We start from the raw sequence: 23,289 nt of genomic DNA, 5'->3' as shown, positions 1-23,289 counted from the left end.
CAATTCACCTATAGCGTGCATGTCTTTGGACTTGTGCCATGCCAGCACGATGAGAACATGCAAACTCCACATTGAAGTGCCAACAGACCCAGTCGTAGCTCGAACCAGCGACCTTCTTGCTGTGAGGCGACAGCACTACCCACTGCACCCCGTGTCGCCCCTTTTAAAAACCTGTTTATGCTCAATTTAAAAAAAATTGCCTTTTAAAACCACTAAGTTTCAATCATTTTAATAAGGCTGTACATTTGGTAACACTTTAAGGACCAATTCTTACTAAGTTGCTATAGGTTATTGAGATATTGACTGCTTTTCTTTATGATCTTATTCTGTATCCCGTAATCCCTAAACTACTATCCCTATCATACTACTAATCCCTAGCTATTAATAAGGAGAAAATTAGGAGTTGGCAACTCAGTGGCACAATGGGTAGCGCTGTTACCTTACAGCAAGAAGGTTGCTGGTTTGAGCCTCAGCTGGGTCAGTTGGCATTTCTGTGTAAAGATTGCATGTTCCCCCCGTGTTGGCATGGGTGTGAATGGTTTGTGTATAAATGCTTCCTGGAAGGGCATCTGCTGCGTTAAACATATGCTGGATAAGTTGGCGGTTCATTCCGCAGATTAATAAACAGACAAATTCGAAAAGAAAATGAATGAATGAAAATTATGAGTTTATTAAAGCAAGTCAAAATTGTTTGTAAAGATTGAAAAGTGAACCTTCAATTAAAGTGACCAAAAATTCTTTCCAAAACAGTAAATCACAACATATATCGCAGAAAAACAAAAGATTGCAACGTCAGATTTTTCCAAAATTGTGCACTCCTAATTTATAAGTTAGATAAATCAGTTTATGATGTAATACAGTTTAATATGTTTAATAAACATATACAGTTGAAGTCATAATTATTGGCCCCCCTTTGAATATTTTTTTCTTTTTTTAAATATTTCCCAAATTATGTTTAACAGAGCAAGGGAATTTTCACAGTGTGTCTGATAATATTTTTTTCTTCTGGAGAAAGTCTTATTTGTTTTATTTTGGCTAAAATAAATATTTTTGTAAAATAAACAGTTATAAGAAATAAGTCATTCGTTTATTCATTTTCTTGTCAGCTTTATTAGCCAGAACCCATCTCTGGGAAACATCCACACACACTCATACACTACAGACAATTTAGCCTACCTAGTTCAACTGTACCACATGTCTTTGTACTGTGAAACTAAAGCACCCGGAGGAAACCCGCGCGAACACAGGGAGAACATGCAAACTCCACACAGAAACGCCAACTAAGCCGATGTTCGAACCAGTGACCTTGCTGTGAGGTGACAGCACTACCTACTGCGCAACAGCGTTGCCCTAGAAATTAGTCATTGAAACTATTATGTTTTATTATGTTTCTTTGTGGTCAAGAAAAAGAAACTATTATAGATCTTTTTTATCATTGTATTTACTCAAGAATATTTCAGAAATATTTGGAATTGTTTTTTAACAAAACAATGAAGCATAAGATAGAAATTTGTTTATTCGATGGGCTGTTTTATTCTGATAACGAGAACTTGAACTGTAAAGGACAACATATTTTTAATTTGTTTATGTTAGGAAAATACCAAATACATAAGAAAAAGTGGGCTCAGTGTAAACCAAACTTTTCCCATTTTCTGAATGACTTCAAATTATATATAAATCTTTAATTACAATCACAAAACAAAAAGCACTGAAAACATGTAATGCTCTGAAAACATTTTTCATGTAAATGTGTTTTTATTTATTTATTTTCGATATTTTTCTCTTTCAGAAAGCTATGTGAAATGTATATCTTGTTCTTGTGGCATTAATAAAACCAAAGAAAAAGAAGAATTTGGCCATTTGAATGACATAAAAATAAAACACAATATACTACTACTAATAATAATAATGTAGAGCTTCACGATTTTTGTAGTCTCTCTGGTAAAAAAGTAGGCCTACATTTGGAAAACCATGGACAACAACAAAAGCAAAATTGGTATTCAAATTATTAGGCTGCTGGTGCTTCACACCTTTTTATCGAATCGATCACTTTTTGTTTCAAAAATAAAAGTCACTTGTGCAATGTTTTCTTTATTTAAAAACAGTACAGTAGCAAAAAGATGACTTCACTTCATCAGAGTGTATTGTTTCTCGCACAGCTGGAGTTTTAGTGTTGGCTAAAACTGATTAGCTGAAGTCACAACAACCTTTTTCAATGCATGGGTTATTTTCACAATGTATGATGGCGTAGCATTCAAAATAGTACACATGAGCTCGTATGATCCAAATTCTGGATGCGGTTTGCCAGAATATACCCTGACCATCCTGACCGTCTTTCGAACCACCCGAGCCCTCCCCCTGGCCTGGCTACGGGACTGTTGTTCATGCGTCAGTCTGTTGTGCAAACGGAAGTGTTTCACATATGGGCGCATAGCAACGGACAGACGTGCCCACTGGCCATAGCAACTTGTACTTCCGGATTTTCGATGCTAATTGATAAAGCTACCATGAGCTTCCGGGTCAAACCGTAGCTGTCCGTTTTTTCCTGCAGCAGCACGGGGGGGATTGGTCCGGAAAACCCGAACCCCGCTAACAAGCACAGCACTGCACGGGATTATAAACGTTTTTCGCGATTCCTGCATAACGGCTACGCACGCGACGTCACTGTGACACGGTTTTTAGCGGAGATCAGTTAAACATCGATCTCGAGTCCACCGCCTCCCGTTCTCTCTCTCTCCGTCTCTCTCTCTCTCTCTCTCTAACCAGTCAATATCCAGCTTAGGCACTGGTTAGTTAAATTCTACTCACTCACCGTGGACTATATTTTGCAACGCCACTTACTCCAGACTGAGAGGAATCACATCCTGGCGCTTTTTGTTTTTCTTCTCGGTTCTCTATGCTTTGGATTTAGGGATTTGGGGCCCCTTTGGGGTGGTGGGGGGGTTTAACCCACAATAATTAGATTTAAACAAACCCCCCCGCCTACTATCTATTTTTAAACTTTTCACAAAACTTCAACACATTCAGATCGGAAATAGACGTCGCATTCGCACTGCCGGAGCATTTCACAGACTATCCACCATTCATTTTCAACCCTCTCGGAGCTCCAGGCGGTCAGAGCGCCGCTGACAAGCCGGGGAACGAGCGCTGCTCAGCGGCCAACGCGCTTTATCTTTTCCGCCGCTGCTATCAGATATCGCACGCCTCAATCGGATACAATCACATCTCCTGGCTGGTCTGCCTATAATCGCTGATCTTTCGTTTGTGTGTGTGTGAGTTTGTGTGTTTGCGCGTTTATCTCTTATTTTATTTTATTTTTGCGTGTTTTGGTTTGGATTTGGAGATTTCTCGTACACCCTGAGCCCCGTCACGCGCCATGCCCGGCCCGGTGGCCGGTAGTAAGTCTCGGGTGTATGCCGATGTCAACACTTTGAAGAGCAGGGAATACTGGGACTATGAGGCCCACGTGCCCACCTGGAGGTGAGAGATTAAGCTATAAAAAGCCCGAGTGCATCATCATCCAATGTTGTGTGTCTCAAAACCAGCTGCCTATATCCGTGCGCGTTTTGCGTGTGTCTGCTGCTTTCCTTTGCGCAGTGGTTCACATTGTAGGTTCGCTATCGATCGTGCTGGGAAAGTCATCAATCTGCGATCGAGCAGCCCCTGTTTGAGCTGCTGCTGATGATGATGATGAGAGGATGACATGAACGGATTTACAGATGCAGCGTTAGAGAGAGCTGTGTGTGTGTGTGTCCTCTTCAGCAACCACAGATTTTATGCAAATGCACTCATTCCCTCAAGTGTGCAATGCACATCTAGTAATTACCATTCTAAACCAGTGCACTAATAGAACATTTAGTGGTTTTAATGGTTGGATTCCTCTGAAGGAGTTAATGTGTTTCTGTTTTGCACGGTGCACATATATAATTACAAGCTTGATGAATGCGCTGTCATTATTTATTAGGGTTTTTTTTTTGTGTTTTTTCCCCCGTAGAATATGGAATTATAATACTTTAGCATTTTTCATGTAATTCTACATTTAAGGAACTCATCATGGTATAGTTCACCCAAAATGAGCATTCTGTCACCATTTACTCACGCTTGTTCTTAACATTTATGAGTTTCTCCTGTTGAACACAAGATAACATGTTTTGAAAGAACTCAAAAACTGGCAATATTCATAGTAGGAACTAAAGTACTATAGAAGTCGTAAATTCTTCAAAATATCTTCATTTGTGTCTGTCTGTCTATCATCTGTCGTTCTATCTTTCTGTCATTCTATCTACCGTTCTATATGTTGTTCTTTCTATCTATCTGTCTGTCTTTCTGTCGTTCTATCTTTGGTTCTAGCCATCTAATTTTCTATCTAGCCATATTGATTTATCTATCGTGCAATCTGTCTATCATTATGCCTATCATACTACCTGTCTAATGTTCTATCTATCTATCTATCTATCTATCTATCTATCTATCTATCTATCTATCTATCTATCTATCTATCTATCTATCTATCTATCTATCTATCTATCTATCTATATGTCTGTCTGTCTGTCTGTCTGTCTGTCTGTCTGTCTCTCTGCCTGCCTGCCTGCCTGCCTGCCTGCCTGTCTGTCGTTCTATCTATGGTTCTAGCCATCTAATTTTGTCTATCTAGCCATGTTGATTTATATATTTTGCAATCTGTCTATCATTTTATCTTTCTGTCATCATACTATCTATCTATCTATCTATCTATCTATCTATCTATCTATCTATCTATCTATCTATCTATCTATCTATCTATCTATCTATCTATCTATCTATCTATCTATCTATCTATCTATCTATCTATCTATCTATCTATCTATCTATCTGTCTGTCTGTCCTGCCTGCCTGCCTGCCTGCCTGCCTGCCTGCCTGCCTGCCGTCTATCCATCTATCTATCGTTCTATCTATATCTGTCTGTCTGTCCATTTGTCTATTGCATAATCATAGTATCTCTATCTATCTATCTATCTATCTATCTATCTATCTATCTATCTATCTATCTATCTATCTATCTATCTATCTATCTATCTATCTATCTATCCATCCATCCATCCATCCATCCATCCATCCATCCATCCATCCATCCATCCATCCATCCATCCATCCATCCATCCATCCATCCATCCATCCATCCATCCATCCATCCATCCATCCATCCATCCATCCATCCATCCATCCATCCATCCATCCATCCATCCATCCATCCATCCATCCATAGCATTTTTCATATAGGTCTTCATTCATGGAACTGATCATGTTGACTAACATAACACTTTAATGGTTATTTTAGTTGTGATTCATTTAAAGGGACAGTTCACACAAAAATGAAAATTCTGAAAATGATTTATTGTTCACAACTGTTTTATATTCATCTATTTATCACAAAGGGATATACTGAAGAATGTTGTAAAAAAGGAACTGACTTACACTGTTTCTATGTATGTCAGTAGCTTTTTCAACACTCTTTAAAATATCTTGTTTTGTGTTCAATTGAACGAAGATATCTATAAAAGTTTGCAACCACTTGTGTGTGTGAGTAAATGATACATTGTCTTTTTTAAGTGAAATTCCACTTAAAGGGGTCTATATGCTAAAATGATTATAGATTAATAAGGTTTTTATTTGATAGTGTGTGAAAATGAGAACTTTCTCGGCTTCCTATGGGCTGTCGATGAAACTAGTAGACAGGCTTTGGATGGGAAAATTGAAAGGATGTGGTGATTACTTTTGCTCTCAAGAGACTCGTGTGTTCTGACACATGCAACAAATGCCTGAAATATTATAGATAATAATAGCAAATGAGTTAAACTGTACCATTAATGTATCATTCAAAAACAATTGTGTAAGAGATAATTCACTCAAAAATGAACATTCTGTCACCATTCATTAACTCTTTACTTGTTCTAAACATTTATAGGTTTCTTCTGTTGAACACAACATAACATATTTTGTAAAAGCTGAAAACTGGCAAACATATTCATAGTAGGAGCTAAAATACTATCGAAGTCAACGATTACCTGTTTCCAGCATTCCAGCATATCTTCTTTTGTGTTCAACAGTTCAAAGATACTCAACCACTTGTGGCTGAGCAAATGGTCAGTAAATTAAATCTTTTTGCTGAACTATCCCTTTTGTTCAAGCTAAAGGCTCACATGGCCACATACAGTTTCTAGGCTAAATTTTATTTTATAATCAAGCTGTCTATCATTTAATTTATCTATCATATCAATTTATTAATTACACAGTAGTTACCACCAGGCTCATAGAGGAACTCACTGTGTAAAAAACTGTCTATCTAATCATCCATACATTCATCCATCCGTACGTTGTTCTAGCCAAGCCATCTAACCATTCATCTGTCTACTTATCTGTCTGTCTGTCAATCATTTTATCATTCCATCCATCCATCCATCCATCCATCCATCCATCCATCCATCCATCCATCCATCCATCCATCCATCCATCTATCCATCTATCTATCTATCTATCTATCTTTCCATCCACCCAACCATCCATCCACCCATCCATCGTCCTATCTATCTGTCCATCGATCTGTCCATCCGTCCGTCGATCTGTCTGTCTATCTATCTATCTATCTATCTATCTATCTATCTATCTATCTATCTATCTATCTATCTATCTATCTATCTATCTATCTATCTATCTATCTATCTATCTATCTATCTATCTATCTATCTATCTATCTATCGTTCTATCTATCGTTCTATTTATCTATCATTTTATCTATTTGTCTGTCGGTCAATCAGTCTATCTGCCCATCGATCTATCTGTCCATCCGTTCTATCTATCGTTTTATCTGTCCATCCATCCCCCAGCCTTCGTCCTATCTATCTGTCGTTCTTTTTATCTATTTGTCCATCCATCCATCCATCCGTCTATCTATCCGTCTGACTGTCTATCTATCGTTCTATCTATCGTTCTATCTATTATTCAGTTGGTCTATCAATCTATTTGCCTATTAATATATCTATCCATCCGCTCTATCGTTTTATCTATCCATTTATCCATCCATCCATCTACTTTTGTGGTATATTTTGGGGGGATTTGACATTTCCTCATGAAGCCAGAGATGTCAATAGAGAGCTTTTATTTTTTTAGAGTATATGACCAGTTGTATTCAGTGTAGCTTACTGATTAATCTCAATTCATAAAAACTTAACTTTTTTTTTTTTTGCTTCCGCAAGGCTCTCTAATAGTGCTGCTTGCTTTATTACTATTGTTAAGAGTGCTTTAAGCAGCAGACCAATGCTTAAAATGTCGTCTTTGGCTCCGTCCCTCGACAGAGATGTCAGTCAGCCCTCATCTGACAGGGGAAATGATGGGCTTGGTCATTTTCACAGATGGTTGACTGTGTTTCAGCCCCCTTCATGTTCGCAGAAAGCCGTGTGTTTGCGAGCCGGGCTGGAGATGTTGGTTTCTGATGTCGATTCTCTCTATCTCTGACTGGCATGTGAATCTGTGTGCCACCTGCAGCAACCAGGAGGATTACCAGCTGGTACGGAAGCTCGGGAGGGGCAAATACAGCGAGGTCTTCGAGGCCATCAACATCAACAATAATGAAAAGGTCGTGGTCAAAATCCTCAAGGTGAGAGTTTGCGTTCAGTGTGTGTTCATCTATTTATAGCTGCAGATTTTTGTCCGTATCTGAAATGTTTCAAGAAGGCTTCGTATTTAGTAGATTTTAGACTTTTAAATATAGTTGATGGTTGAGTTTGATGCTGTATAAATGCAAGATGAAATAATATTGCAATTTAAACTTTCTATTTGAATATCGTTTAATTTTAAAATATATATATTTTACTGTTATTTTTGCATTATTTCTAAAATTTAAAAAATGTTAATGGTATATGTTATTTTATAAAACCACATCCTTTAACCAGTGTCACATAATCCATCAGAAAAATCTAATATTAAGGCCTTTTTTATTATCATTGTTGAAAACTTAGCATTTATGTTTTAAATTATTTATTTATTTAAATTTTTTTTCTTGAATGGTTTATTAACGGCTGTGAGCGTTTTGCGCACTGCTTATGGACTCCTAACATTTTTTTTATTACTTTATTTTAAGCATTTTTATATATATGTACACACACAAAGAACAAGAACAATCATTGGCTCGTACTTTAGAAAAACAAAAGACAATATAAAAAAAACAAAGAAAAGAGACAAAAAAACATCATAGTCACAAAACATACAATCAAACCTCAGAGGGGTCAGTGGATCAAGTAGTGCTCACTGCAGAGCCATTTGGGCAGAGCTGAGCTCCAGCGAGGGGGAGCTTGAGCTCTCGCTCCTGCTTTCTTGCACTTCTTCTATGAGTGATGTCACTGGGGGTAGGGTTAGGGGTGGGGTTGGTGTACGCATTAAAACAGCTTATAGGAGGAGGAGCGAGAGCTCATGTTGAGTTGTCAAATAAATCAAGAAATTGAGCCCAAGTGGGCAAAAATTTTCTCGTGGAGCTAGTCCGTAAAAATCTGAGTCTCTCCTCTCCTCACATTTTAACTGCATGCTGTGCTGTGTATTTTTGCCATTGCACATAGTGGCCCTCGCAGTTGAAAATAGTCAACTGAGTGGAAAAAGTGAGCTACGCCACTCGCATCTTTTTACATTGTCCAATCAAATGAAAGCAGAGGCGGGGTTTCCATTGAAGTGACAGCAGTGTTTGTGTTGTGAAGACGACTACTACAAACTCTTTAAAGATTGAGGAAAGACTTGTGGTCGCAAGTATATCCATCCGCTTGTTATGTCATACTGTATTTAGGTCCAAGCCCCTACTCATTTGAATTGAGAAAATATTTGTTTATGACGACTTTTTAATCATATTACATATTAAAATTAATTCCTATAAAATCATGTGCACATCAGTCTTTTGGCTTGATGCATGACATTCCAAAATGTTAACAATTTATAAAAAAAATGATCACTTTCTGGCCATCGGATATTAGGCATGGATGTATATATTGCGATCGTGATTTTCGAAAATATTACATCGCTTTATTATTACGATTTGTTGCATCTCTCCATACAGTTTGATATAGCACTTGGACTTAAAAGCCGCTTTGCGTGATGTCACACTTGAAAAGTGGATATCAGCAACGCACAATACACAGTTGGTACAGTGGTTGCCTAGCGACATAAAAAGGCAGTGTTGTGCGCCTTCTGTTTTTAGAACGGAAAAGCGGGTTCGGTGTGATTGACTTCTTGTGGGTTAGTTTGACAAGGGTGTTTTAGGAATCATCAATCATTCAAACCTTATTTGTATATCAGCTTATTACAACCAGGAGGCTGCTCAAAGTGCTTCACAGTATTAAAAATAAAATTAAACATCAAAAGACATGAAATGGTAAGAGCACAAGTGTCAATAAAACAGCATTTTGGGTCCCACTTTATATTAAATGGCCTTAATTAATATGTAGTTACATAGGATTTAATAGTTTGTTACAATGTACTTATTGTGTAAATACATGTATTTACTGTGTACTTATGCTTGATTAAATACATGTAATTACTTCTGTAGTTAACTTCTGTAATTACATTTGTAAATACACTGTTGACCATCCCTTACACCTTAACCCAACCCTTAAACCTACCCATGCCACCAAACCTGTCCATAACCCAACCTCTATTCCAACTCTAAAGCACCACAAGGGTTCTCAAATACATTATTAACACAGTAAGTACATTGTATTTATGTTTTAGATGTAAGTACATAATAGTTAAGGACACTTAATATAAAGTGGGACCGCATTTTGTACTAACGAATATCAAAAACAAGTCTAAATAAACAGGTTTTAAATTTAGCTCTAAACCATGCCACATCTATGACGATGCGAAGTTCTAAAGGGAAGGGTATTCCACAGTTTTGGACCTGCCACTGCAAATGAACGATAACCCAATGTTTATACCTGTTCTGGGGACCTCCAGCAACAATTAACCTGCTGATCCAGGGCCATTTTCAAAATAAAAGCCACTCTCCAACACTGTTTTACAGCATCGAAGAGCCAGGATACAATTTCTAACTGACTGATATTTAAAAAAGTCATATACACAGAGGATGAATTGGGGGTGTGAATATGATGTGGTAATTTTCACTTTTGGCTAAACTATTCCTTTAAGACGTGTACTGTTTCATGTTGCGTGTGTTTGTATATTGTTACATCACTGCTTTCTATAATAGCCTGTCAAGAAAAAGAAGATCAAGAGGGAGATCAAGATCCTGGAGAACCTGCGAGGGGGTACCAACATCATTCAGCTAATGGACACAGTTAAGGACCCTGTGGTACGTCCTCCATCTCACTCCTCTTCCATTGGCCAATCAGAGCAGACAGTTTGTCCCAGGAGGAGTTAGATTTTTTCTGTCTCTGAAGATTGTGGGTGGACAGCATTTGAGACAAATTGCCTTTTTCTAGCTTACAGGCCCAGATTTGCTTTTAGGTTGGAAATGGTTGTGTAAAAACTTTTACTCACTATCCTTTAGCTAAGTGAACCACAGCTGAATGAACCACCCCAGCTGAATGAACCAACAATTACTCTGGCATATGCTTTTTTTTGTAGCGAGTGCTCCTCCAGCCGCATATAAAATTGAGTGAAATTATATAATCTAGATGGAAATAAGGCGGCACGGTTAGCACTGTCATCCCACAGCAGGGAGGTTGCTGGTTCGAGCCCCAGCTGGGCCAGTTGGAATTTCTGTGTGGAGTTTGCATGTTTTCCCTGGGTTGGTGTGGGTTTGCCCCACAGTCCAAAGACATGCGGTATAGATGAACTGAATAAACTAAATTAGCCATTTGGGCATCCACTGCGTAAAACTTATGCTGGAACAGTCGATGGTTCATTCTGTTGTGGAAATTGAGACAAAGCCGAAGGAAAAGTAATTAATGAACTGTTCATAACAAACTATCCATAATGATTTTTAAAGCGTTTTTGGACCCAATGAGATCTAGTGAAAATGAGCGAGAATCATAGCAAAGATTATTGAAAAATGAGATGCAGCCAGTCGTGATGCTTTTGTACTCAATGTGCTGCTGTTTTATTCCTGATTGCGATCACAATGAATGCTTGATGGTGTCAGTTAATGCTTTCCATTGTTGATTTGATGGACTTCCCTTTTTCTGATTGTTCATCTCTTTCTCTCTCTCTATCTGTTGGTTTCCTTTGAATCATTCTACAGTCTCGAACGCCTGCGCTTGTCTTTGAATGCATCAATAACACAGATTTTAAGGTATTTTTTTATCTATCTGTCTGTCTGTCTGTCTGTCTGTCTGTCTGTCTGTCTATCTATCTATCTATCTATCCATCTATCCATCCATCTATCCGTCTATCTATCTATCTATCTATCTATCTATCTGTCTGTCTGTCTGTCTGTCTGTCTGTCTGTCTGTCTGTCTGTCTGTCTGTCTGTCTGTCTGTCTGTCTGTCTGTCTGTCTGTCTATCATCGTGTGTTTGTCTCTGTCTGTGTCTATCTGTCTATCTATCATTGTCTGTCTGTCTGTCTCTGTTTATCTATCTATATATCTGTCTATCTATCATTGTATGTCTGTCTGTCTGTCTGTCTGTCTGTCTGTCTGTCTGTCTATCTATCTATCTATCTATCTATCTATCTATCTATCATCTATCTATCTATCATCTATCTATCTGTCTGTCTATCTGTCTGTCTGTCTGTCTCTGTTTATCTATCTATCTGTCTATCTATAATTGTCTGTCTGTCTGTCTGTCTGTCTGTCTGTCTATCTATCTATCTATCATCGTCTGTCTGTCTGTCTGTCTATCTATCTATCTATCTATCTGTCTGTCTGTCTGTCTGTCTGTCTGTCTGTCTATCATCGTCTGTCTGTCTCTGTCTGTCTATCTATCTATCTATCTATCTATCTTGCTATCTATCTATCTGTCTGTCTATCTGTCTGTCTGTCTGTCTGTCTCTGTTTATCTATCTATCTGTCTATCTATAATTGTCTGTCTGTCTGTCTGTCTGTCTGTCTATCTATCTATCTATCTATCTATCTATCTATCTATCATCGTCTGTCTGTCTATCTATCTGTCTGTCTGTCTGTCTGTCTGTCTGTCTGTCTATCATCGTCTGTCTGTCTCTGTCTGTCTATCTATCTATCTATCTATCTATCTATCTATCTATCTATCTATCTATCTATCTATCTGTCTGTCTGTCTGTCTGTCTGTCTGTCTGTCTGTCTGTCTGTCTGTCTGTCTGTCTGTCTATCATCTATCTATCTGTCTGTCTGTCTGTCTGTCTATCCATCTATCTATCTATCTATGTTGAATTATTTTGAAATGGATGTTAATACCAACCAATAAGAATCCAAGAAACTTGTTTAATTATTATTTAGCAGCTCATTTAAATTGAATCCTTTGTTACGTACCTAATTTCTTTCCTTTTCTTTCTGTTTAGGAGCTGTATCAGAAATTAACGGATTATGATATACGTTTTTACATGTATGAACTACTAAAGGTAAGGCCACAGTCTTGTGCTTCAGTGGCGTGATTTTTCAAGGCTTTCACTTTGTTGTTAATGTTTGTTTATTCTTTGACTGACAGGCTCTGGACTACTGCCACAGTATGGGGATCATGCACCGCGATGTCAAACCCCACAATGTTATGATCGATCACCAGTTAAGAAAGGTAATGTTGTGGTTTTGGATCTTTTTCAACTCTGAACTGGATTTAGGACATTAGAGTACATTTCAGAGAGATTTTGAGTAAAAAAAGATTCCTTCAATGTTAATTCTGGATTTATTGCGCTTACTCACCAGCAGAGGGCATGAGAGTACCGGTTTCTGTTTGGAAGTGAGGTGGTGTTTCAGATGTCAATTTGCATTGTCATGTTTGTGTGTGTGTGTGTGTGTGTTTGATGCAGCTGAGGTTGATAGACTGGGGTCTTGCTGAGTTTTATCACCCTGCGCAAGAGTACAATGTCAGAGTGGCTTCACGCTATTTCAAGGGTCCAGAACTGTTGGTGGACTACCAGGTAATATGTTCTTTGTAAATTAAGCACATTAATCGTGTTGGATTGTTTTGCACATTTTAGATTTTAACACAAACCTGGATTGAAAACACTTTCTGCACACTTTACCACTTTACTCAAATTGAGATTAAATGCTTTGTTACATGCACACTTCATCTGAATCCGTATTAAACACAGTAATAAAGAAAGTAACTTTTACATTCTGCCCAAATCCAGATTAGAAATATCAAGTTACTTTTATGCACTTTCCAAATCTGGATTAAGCACAAAGTCACTTTCACATTTTGTCCCGATTCAGATTAAAAACAATGAGTTACACTTTATTCAAATCTGGATTAAACACTTTTACACTTTGTCCAAAAATGGATTGGGAAGAAACCAAGTTACTTTTACACCATATCCAAATCTGGATTAAACACAAATTTATATTCATAATATATTGAGTTAGACTTTATTCAAATCAGAATAACATTTTCTTATAAATTTAAAGTATTTTGAAAATATTGAGTTACATTTACTCTACATCCAAATCTAGATTAAGCACAAAGTCACTTTCACATTTTGTCAATCCAGATAAAATATTGAGTTACTCTTTATTCAAATCAGGATTAAAAACAATGTAAATGTAAAACTTTGTCCAAATCTGTATTAGTAATGTCGAGTTATGTTTACACCAGTGGTGGTGTACTATTACCCACCTGACCCAAATTTTAAAAGTAGGCAAATAAACAATTAAATGTTTCAATGTTTCTTAGATTCATTAGCTATATATATATATATATATATATATATATATATATATATATATATATATATATATATATATATATATATATAAATATTTTCCATATGATATTTAACAGAGCAAGGGAATTTTCACAGTATGTCTGATAACATTTTTTACTCAGGAAAAAGTCTTATTTGTTTTATTTTAGCTACAATCAAAACAGTTTTAAATTTTTAAAAAAACATTTTAGGGACAAAATTATTAGCCCCTTTAACCTATATTTTTTCTCGATAATCTATAGAACAAGCCATCTTTATACAATAACTTGCCTAATTACCCTTACTTGCTTAGTTAACCTAATTAACATAGTTAAGCCTTTAAATGTCACTTTAAGCTGTATAGAAGTGTCTTGAAAAATATAAAATAAAATATTATTTACTGTCATCATGGCAAAGAAAAAAATAAATCAGTTATTATAAATGAGTCATTAAAACTATTATGCTTAAAAATTTGTTGAAAAAAATCTTCCCTCCGTCAAACAGAAATTAGGGAAAAAATAAACAAGCGGTCTATTAATTCCAGGGGGGCTAATAATTCTGACTTTAACTGTATATATATATATATATATATATATATATATATATATATATATATATATATATATTTATATATATTTATTTATTTATTTACCATCAGTTATCTGTAACTACCTTCCACAGAAGTAAAAACAAATACTATAGAGGTCAATGGTTACAGGTTTCTAGCTTTCTTCAGAATATTTTCTTTTGTGTTCAATAAAATAAAAAAAGAAAAACCGGTTTGAAACAAGTAAAGGTTAAGTAAAGGATAGCAATTTTCATTTTTTGGGTGAATTATCCATTTAAAAAAGAAAAAATATTTCAACAAATTTTAAGCGAGATTTTAATAGTCTAATCCTATTCAATGATTTATTCTTAGCTAATAGTACCCCCAGCAGACACAGAGATTGACTGAATATATTAAGCTGTGGTAAAACCCTACTGTTTAACTCTAGAGCACTTGTAAAATAAGCCTATTTCAAAATAATAATATAATTAAAAAATAATACTTATTTATTTTAATTCTGTACAAAACAAATCACATTTCAAGGCAGCTGTATCAAGTATTATGTTAATAACAAACTGTAAATTTAAAATAAAAAATCTGAAAAACAAAAGCAAAGCACACTTTTTCAAAAACTCAATACTAGCCCATACTCAAGTACATTTTTTTACATGTATTAAATAAATAAAACTGCTACTTTTTAAATTCAGAATGGCATAAATATATGCATATTAAAAATGTACAGGTTATATTACATATTTCACTATCATAACTAAATGATCAATTAAATAAAGTTTTTTGTTACTTTTGCCTTTTACTTAAATCTGGAATAAAACATTTAGTTACTTTTACATTTGATTAAAACATTGTATTTTATAAGATCATTTAATTAGTCTTGATTAATACTTTGTGATTATATATAACTGATTTAAAACTTGGTTACATTTAGAGAATTGTTGACTTTGACAACACCAGCACTTGTGTAAAATTCCACAGATGTTTGTCATTAGGTAGTTCACCCAGAATTTCACCACTTTGTTGTATATATTTAACCCTAACTATCTTATCTTTGGATCAGAAATCTGTCTGAAACTGTTGTCAAAAGAAAACCAGCAATGAAAATCTGTCAGTATTAGTTAGATTGACATGAAATAAACAATGTGTTGTATTGTGTGTACAGATGTATGACTACAGTCTGGACATGTGGAGTCTGGGCTGCATGCTGGCTAGTATGATCTTTCAGAAAGAGCCCTTCTTTCATGGCCAAGACAACTATGACCAGGTGATTTTCAAAGTCATTCAAATTCATTCGATTGAATATAAACAGATCGAATGCACACTTCACACTGCATGTGATTTCTTTTGATTTCCTTGTTTCGCCAGTTGGTGCGGATTGCAAAAGTTCTTGGAACAGATGAGTTATTCGGATACCTGCGCAAATACCACATCGAACTGGATCCACGATTTAAAGACCTGCTTGGCCAGTGAGTACCAGAAGAGTGTGCCATGGAGGCATTTCAGATTTTTAAAAATGTATCTCTTTTAACACCAAAATAGTGAAGTAATTATAATTTCAAATCTTTAAAGTTTGGCACTATTTTAGATATATATTTTGTTCTCTGTATCTCTTTAAATATATCTTTATATCTGAAGGAACATTATTTGTGAACCAGGACCATGTGATGGTTATATTTTTGGAAACAGGATCAAAATTGTTAGGCCAAGAATCATTTGAAGGATCAAGATTATTTTCCATAGAGATATTTAGTTAATTTGCTACCATAGATGCATTTAAAATGTCATTTTAATGTGCACTTCATTTAGTCTGCTTTTTTTTTTCTCAATAATTAGTTTTTTTTTAGAACCTCAGATTTTCAAGTAGTTGCATCTCAGCCAGTTATTGTTCCGTTCTAACAAACTTTACATCAATATAAAGCTTATTTATTCTGGTGTAAAGCACTTAATTTACACCTAAGACCTGTTTTGTGCTCCAGGGACACATTTCACAAATATTTAGGATTTTATTTTTACAAAAACATAGCAGATACTTGCATTTAATAATCTTTCTATGTAAATAAAAGCATTAGTAGCAAATAAAGTACATACAGTAATTTATTAATTTTATAAAAGATTAACTATTATATATATATATATATATATATATATATATATATATATATATATATATATATATATATATATATATATATATATATATATACTCTCAGCGGCCAATTTATAAGGTATACCTTACTTGTACAGGGTTGGACCCCATTTTACCTTCAGAACTGCCTTAATCTGGAAATATTCCTCAGAGATTTTGGTCCATATTGACATGATAGCATCACGCAGGTGCTTCCGATTTGTCGGCTGCACATCAGTTATGCAAATCTCCCCTTTCACCACATCCCAAAGGTGCTTCATCGGGTTGAGTTTTAGTGACTGGATGTCATTTGAGTACAGTGAACTCATTGTCATGTTTAAGAAACCAGTCTGAGATTATTCGCGCTTTATGACGTGGCGCATTATCCTGCTGGAAGTAGCCATCAGAAGATGAGTACAGTGTGGTTATAAGGGCATGGACATGGTCAGCAACAATACTCAGGTAGGCTGTGGTGTTGATATGCTGCTCAATTGGTACTAATGGACCCAAAGTGTGCTAAGAAAATTTCCCCCACACCATTACACCACCACCACCAGCCTGAACCGTTGATGGGCTGAATGGATCCATGCTTGCATGTCGTTGATACCAAATTCTGACCCTACCATCAGAATGTCGCAGCAGAAATCGAGACTCATCAGACCAGACAACGTTTTTCCAATCTTCTATTGTCCAATTTTGGTAAGCCTGTGCGAATTGTAGCCTCAGTTTCCTGTTCTTAGCTGACAGGAGCAGCAACCGGTGTGGTCTTCTGGTGCTCTAGTCTATCCACCTCAAGTCCGACGTGCCATGCGTTCAGAGATGCACCCACAGAACTGCTGCTCACTGGATATTTTATTTTTTTCTGACCATTTTCTGTAAACCCTAGAGATGGTTGTGCGTGAAAATACCAGAAGATTAGCAGTTTCTGAAATACTCAGACCAGCCTGTCTGGCAACAAACCATGCCATGTTCAAAGTCACTTAAATCACCTTTCTTCCCCATTCTGATGCTCAGATTGAACTGCAGCAGATCGTCTTGACCATGTCTTCTTGCCTAAATGCATTGAGTTGCTGCCATGTGATTGGCTGATTAGAAATTGGCTGATTCGAAATTTGCGTTAATGAGCAGTTGGACAGGTGTACCTAATAAAGTGTATAAATATATGTGTATGTGTAACTATGTGTAGCTAATATTAAAATTACATTGTTGAGGGAGATAAAGATTCCAGTTGTGTTACTGTAAGTCACTTTTTTAATGTAATATTAGGCCACTCGTTACCATAAATTAAAGATGTGATTTATCCACAACACTAATAAAAAAATTCCTTTATGTATTTTATGTAGAAAAAGGTGTGTGTGTGTGTGTGTGTGTGTGTGTGTGTGTGTGTGTGTGTGTGTGTGTGTGTGTGTGTGTGTGTGTGTGTGTGTGTGTGTGTGTGTGTGTGTGTGTGTGTGTGTGTGTGTATGTGTGTGTGTGTACATATTGCTGTAGTAATTTATAGTAAAATTAACAAGTAAAATAAAGTACGAAGTAAAAGTAAAATAAACAAGCATAAATAAATATGGTACAGTATTTATTAAATTTTTCCTTTCGTGTCCCCACAGGCAGACACGGAAGCGCTGGGAACAATTTGTGCAGACGGAGAACCAGCATTTGGTGAGTCCAGAGGCTCTGGATCTTCTGGACAAGCTGCTACGCTACGACCATCAGCAGAGACTGACCGCCACCGAGGCCATGGAGCACCCTTATTTCTGTGAGTTCCTCAACCTAATGACTGCTGACCGCTGCTGCAGACACAATGAATAACATCTACAATCCATATGTGCGTGCAGATCCAGTGGTGAAGGAGCAGTCTCACACTAATGCAGACGGCACTATAGTGTCAAGCGGAACCAACACACCCCGATGAGAGCAGGTATCAATCACTGATCAGTCAATATTCACATATGTGCTTTTAACTCTTGCAATCTTTTGGTTTTCAACAACATTCTAGATTTGTATATGCATATAAAGAATATATTTTAATATATATTGTTAATCTTGAAGTACAATATTGGATTAATATTATTACTAGAAATAATAGTATAGTACGAATGCTAGTTTTAAAACAAAAATCTTATTCATGTTGATTTTCTATTTAAATTTTTAAGTACATGTATTTTTTTTTAGATCTGGAAGACATTGGTTTATATTTAAAAACATAGAACGTTTAATAACATATAAAAGTTTAAATGCAATCATGCTGTACATCAGTGCTATTTTAGTGTTATTTATATACTCTATTTATTAATATTTCAATGTTTATGCAACTGTTCCCAACAGGCACACAACGTCATAAGACATTAATGTTAGGTTAGATTTAGGTCTTGATGTCAGATGACCAAAATTCAACGTCTAGCCCAGTGTCATATATGATGTATTGTCAAAAGCCCTGATCTTTTGGAATATGCTGCACTTAAAAAAATAGGTAGTATAACATTCATTTTGTTTTCCAAGTGCTTAAAATGACCACATACATCACGCTCATTCCACTTAATGCAGCTTTTGTGTCGAGTCCTTCAATAGTCAGCTGTTCAGCAGTAACTGTTTCTAGGTGGTAGTGGGACTGTTATCACACGGCAAGTGTTAAACAAAATCCAGTCACACGTCATTCATTCATTATTTTGAGGAGCTGATGAACTAATAATACAACTGTTTCACAAAAAAATCTACTTAATATTTGTTTACACAATGTAAAATGTGTGTAGAAAAACTGTAATCAATACAATGTGCATCATATTAAAGTAAATACATGCAAATTATTCAGAAAAATGTCATTTGTACTAGCTTTATAGATATGATATAGATATCCAGAAACATTTCTCTAGATATGATATAGCCAGTCACATCTGTTTCTGTAATTGTTAAATCACAGTGAGTTTATGCTCTCCTTTGGGACTAAGCCCCTTATCCGACTCTAGCAACATCCCTGGTCTAGCCACTGTCTAAGGATGTTTTTTTAACGTCCCAGAACGATTTCAGATGACGTTGATTTTAGGTTGTGTTGGAAAGTGACCAAAAACCAACATCGAGCCAACATCTTAAACCAACATCATATTGACATCAAATACTGATGTTTATTCGTCAGGTATGGCAACCAAAATTCCGACGTCTGATAGACGTCATAGTGGCAACGTCCACACACCATCAAGCTGTAACATCATAAGGCGTTGATATTTGGTTGATATTGAGTTGGACATTGATGTCTGCCCAATGTTGGGTTCTTACGGCAATCCGATTTCTATTTCCAAACAAAATGCATCATCCCACAATGTTGGGGTGTAAGTAGGGCTGGGCGAATTTACGTTTTAAGACAATTTAATTTTGAATCAAATCGAGAAATCGCGATTTTTAAAAAAAAAAAATATATATTTTTTTTCACTCTCTGTATGAAGCAGGAAGCACACCAGAAGCGCCTCTCGGCGACGCGCCGCACAGCACCATGCCATGGATTTTAGAATTCTAAACAGGTTTCTATACACACACCGACGCTGCCCGGCCACGATTCACGGAGCTGTTCATATTTCAGCTGGACCACAGAGCGCCATCTTATTAGTTTCATGTTAAACATCATGAGAATGTGCGTGTTTGGTGTGTGATAGTTTAAACTGTCATGTCCGCGCCGTGTCGCGGCGCTTCTGGTGTGCGACCTGCTTGACTGCCTGTTAAAGCGTGAAGTCATGTAGGATTTTACTTCTTGCACGTCTGTGTGGATTGTCAAGACATTCCCTCATTAAGTCGATAAACTCGATCTCAACATGTATAAAGGACGTAAAAGCCTGCCATGTGAAAAACTGCGCCGATCTTTTGGTTTGAACACGAGTAGAAGTGAGGAACTGTAGCAGTGAAAATGAAAGTTCCCGTCCCCCCACGTCATTCAGCGGACCTAGTTGAAAACCAGACAGATCAGGCAGCATAATACAGAGAGCGGAGCAAAGCGCATCAAATGATCGATATTTAAAAGGGGGAAAAAGACACATCTGGTGCTTGTATTTGCTCCTGCTATACATCCACAAATTCACACATTGGGTTAAATTAGGCTTTACAGTTTCCATTTTCAGTCCTTTTTCTTCCACTGTATCTTTTTAAGAAAAAGGCAGCAGCTTTACAACCTGTCATTTAATCAGAACACAAAGTCAAAGCCGAGCTGACAGACAATCTTTCCTAGGCTCAGCAAAACATGCAAAAATACATCTGTATTCCTGCAACTGCAATATTTACACAAATATTTTTATTCAAATCTTCAGCAACACTATTTAACTTGTGAATTTGTTTTACATTTATTTACACCTTGACCGATTTTTGGATGACATGGCCATTAAAAATACAATGTTCCTTAACCAGATGGTTTTTCAAGTTACTTTTAAAGAGAATGTTACTTCAGTCATGTTGTTGTAATGTTTTGAGACTATTAACACAATAAAAAAAAAATCAAAATCGTGAATCAGTCAAACTTTATAAAAAACCTAGATTTTTTATTTTTTTTTGCTAAATCGCCCAGCCCTAGGTGTAAGGTCAATCTAACGTCATGTTGACATACTGTGTCTGGTGGATTTTGTGCTTTTGCCATTTACTTTATAGCAGTAGAAATATAGAAATATAGGATTTAGTAATATTATTTAGTAATATTTACCTTAATTTATTACTTTATTTTGTTTAATTTGTCTTTTGTCCCCTAAAACGTGCTATCTCTGTGAATAAACTGCTGAATCCAGTTTAAAACAACAACATTCTCGCCTGCAAAACTCTTAAAACTTTTTTTTGTGACACAGCAAAGGAGTATTGTTAAAATTGTGCAGGTTTTCTCGTTCGCCATTAGCTTTCGCTGCTTGGCCTGGAATGCATTCTGGGATATCTGTGCTTCACAAGTCACCTCTTGATGCGTCCTTGACAAACAGGGCGGAGCAAGTACATATACCAGAATTTTATCTGAACGTTGGATGCGTCTGAAATTGTATACTACCATACTCTGTAGTCCGCTAAAAACAGTAGGCGAGCCGAGTTGTTTGTCCGAATTCATAAAGTTCGAAAATCAGTACGCAAGAAGTACGTACTTTTCTAACAGTCGAGTAGTACATTTAAATTCAAATGCTTTACCTACTGATTCGAAGGCGATTTCGGACACAGCCTTTGCATTGGAACAGTACTTCGGCAATAGATAATGACGTTTCATGAAGACACAAGTACAGACAAGAACGCATATTGAGAAACAGCCAACTAGAGTTTTCTTGTTTTGACACATAAAAGTATGGCCAAACCGGGGCATTAAAAGTAGTTATTAGTGTTTCGCCCTGTATAAATCTAAAATTTAATTCATGATGGTCTAAAGTCTTAAATTTGACTTGATGAAACCTACAGAAACCCTGATATTGTCTTTTTGTTGTCGTTGTTGTTTTAGGAACTGAAAATGGAAGGCGTTTGTTACCTCAGATTTTTTAACCCTCGTGTCTGAAACCTCTTCAAGTGTACAGTGAAACGTTGGATCTTCAGCAGCACCTGTTACACCTCGTCTCTCAGACACACACACACACATGCGCCCACACTCGCATACACACACTCACTCACATTTCAACTTTCCGTGTCCGTCAAGGTCGGTCTGCCCTTCTATAACAGGTCTGTTCCTCTAGCTTGAAGATTTTCCAAGCTTTCCCTCCCCAAATTTTAGATGAAAGGAAAATATCATAGACTCCGCCCCAAGTACTCTGGCCCCGCCCACGTTAAGCTAGGCATGGAGAATGAAGAGCAGAATGAGCCCCGCCCCCCTCCCTCTCTCCTTATTGGTCTGTGTGTCCGTCTGTTCAGTATTCAGACCTTGGCGCAGCCTACACATACTGTAGTAATAAAGTGGCATGGTGGACCTTTATTTCTTTGCTCTAGGTAGATTGATTACTATATTAATGAAAATAAATGATTTTTATTTAGATTTATGCGCCTCGTTGTCATCTCTTGATGGGGTTTGGGTGTGAAAATGGATAAAAATGAAAGAGTTTTCTTACCACATGCTATTCCTGTTTTTGCCAATGAATAAAAAAGAAAGACTTTATTTTTACTTTTATTTCATTATTCTCTGTGTTTTTTTTTCATGAAACAAATTTGCATTTGCTGATAATCAAGTCATAACCCCAAAAAAGGTTCACAATTGGAAGATATTACAGATGCAAACTCACTATTCTGGCTTTTCTACCCACATCTGTGATTTATTTCCTTAAATTTATGAGGTATAAAAATGCCTTGACGATGTTAGAGGAGAATGGCCAGACTGGTTCGAGCTGATAGAATAGCAACAGTAACTCAAATAACCCAAGTGGTGCTCGCTGCAGAGCCATTTGAGGAGAGCTGAGCTCCAGCGAGGGGGAGCTTAAGCTTGAGCTCCACCTTTTTTGCACTTCTTCTACGAGTGATGTCACTGGGGGTAGGGTTAGGGGTGGGGTTGGTGTACGCATTAAAACAGCTTACAGGAGGAGGAGCGACAGCTCATGCTCCCCCTCGCTGGAGCTCAGCTCTGCTCAAATGGCTCTGCAGCGAGCACCCTCTCAAATACCCACTTGTTACAACTGAGATATGCTAAAGAGCATCTTTGAAAACACAACATGTCCAACCTTGAGGCAAATAGGCTACAGCAGTTGAAGACCACACCGGGTGCCACTCCTGTAAAGCTAAGAACAGGAAACAAAGGCTGCAGTTTGCACAGGCTCACCAAAATTGGACAATAGAAGATTAGAAAAATATTGCCTGGTCTGAGTCTTTATTTCTGCTACAACATTCAGATGGTA

The 23,289-nt window shown here is 36.7% G+C and overlaps 1 protein-coding gene across 1 annotated transcript; it reads left to right on the top strand.

Annotated features, from left to right (window-relative positions):
• The first annotated feature begins 2,527 nt into the window (after nt 1-2,527).
• csnk2a2b (casein kinase 2, alpha prime polypeptide b) lies at nt 2,528-22,439 on the top strand. Its single transcript, XM_679168.9, has 12 exons — nt 2,528-3,480; nt 7,522-7,633; nt 10,226-10,327; nt 11,219-11,269; nt 12,453-12,512; nt 12,599-12,682; nt 12,918-13,028; nt 15,515-15,616; nt 15,718-15,818; nt 18,082-18,230; nt 18,310-18,392; nt 21,915-22,439. The coding sequence occupies exons 1-11, from the start codon at nt 3,377-3,379 to the stop codon at nt 18,384-18,386; spliced, it is 1,053 nt and encodes a 350-aa protein (XP_684260.2). The 5' UTR covers nt 2,528-3,376; the 3' UTR covers nt 18,387-18,392; nt 21,915-22,439.
• The last annotated feature ends 850 nt before the right edge of the window (nt 22,440-23,289 follow it).

The sequence above is a fragment of the Danio rerio genome, chromosome 25, assembly GCF_049306965.1.
Source record: "Danio rerio strain Tuebingen ecotype United States chromosome 25, GRCz12tu, whole genome shotgun sequence".
Taxonomy (NCBI): domain Eukaryota; kingdom Metazoa; phylum Chordata; class Actinopteri; order Cypriniformes; family Danionidae; genus Danio; species Danio rerio.
This window is presented reverse-complemented; position numbering and strand designations above follow the sequence as displayed.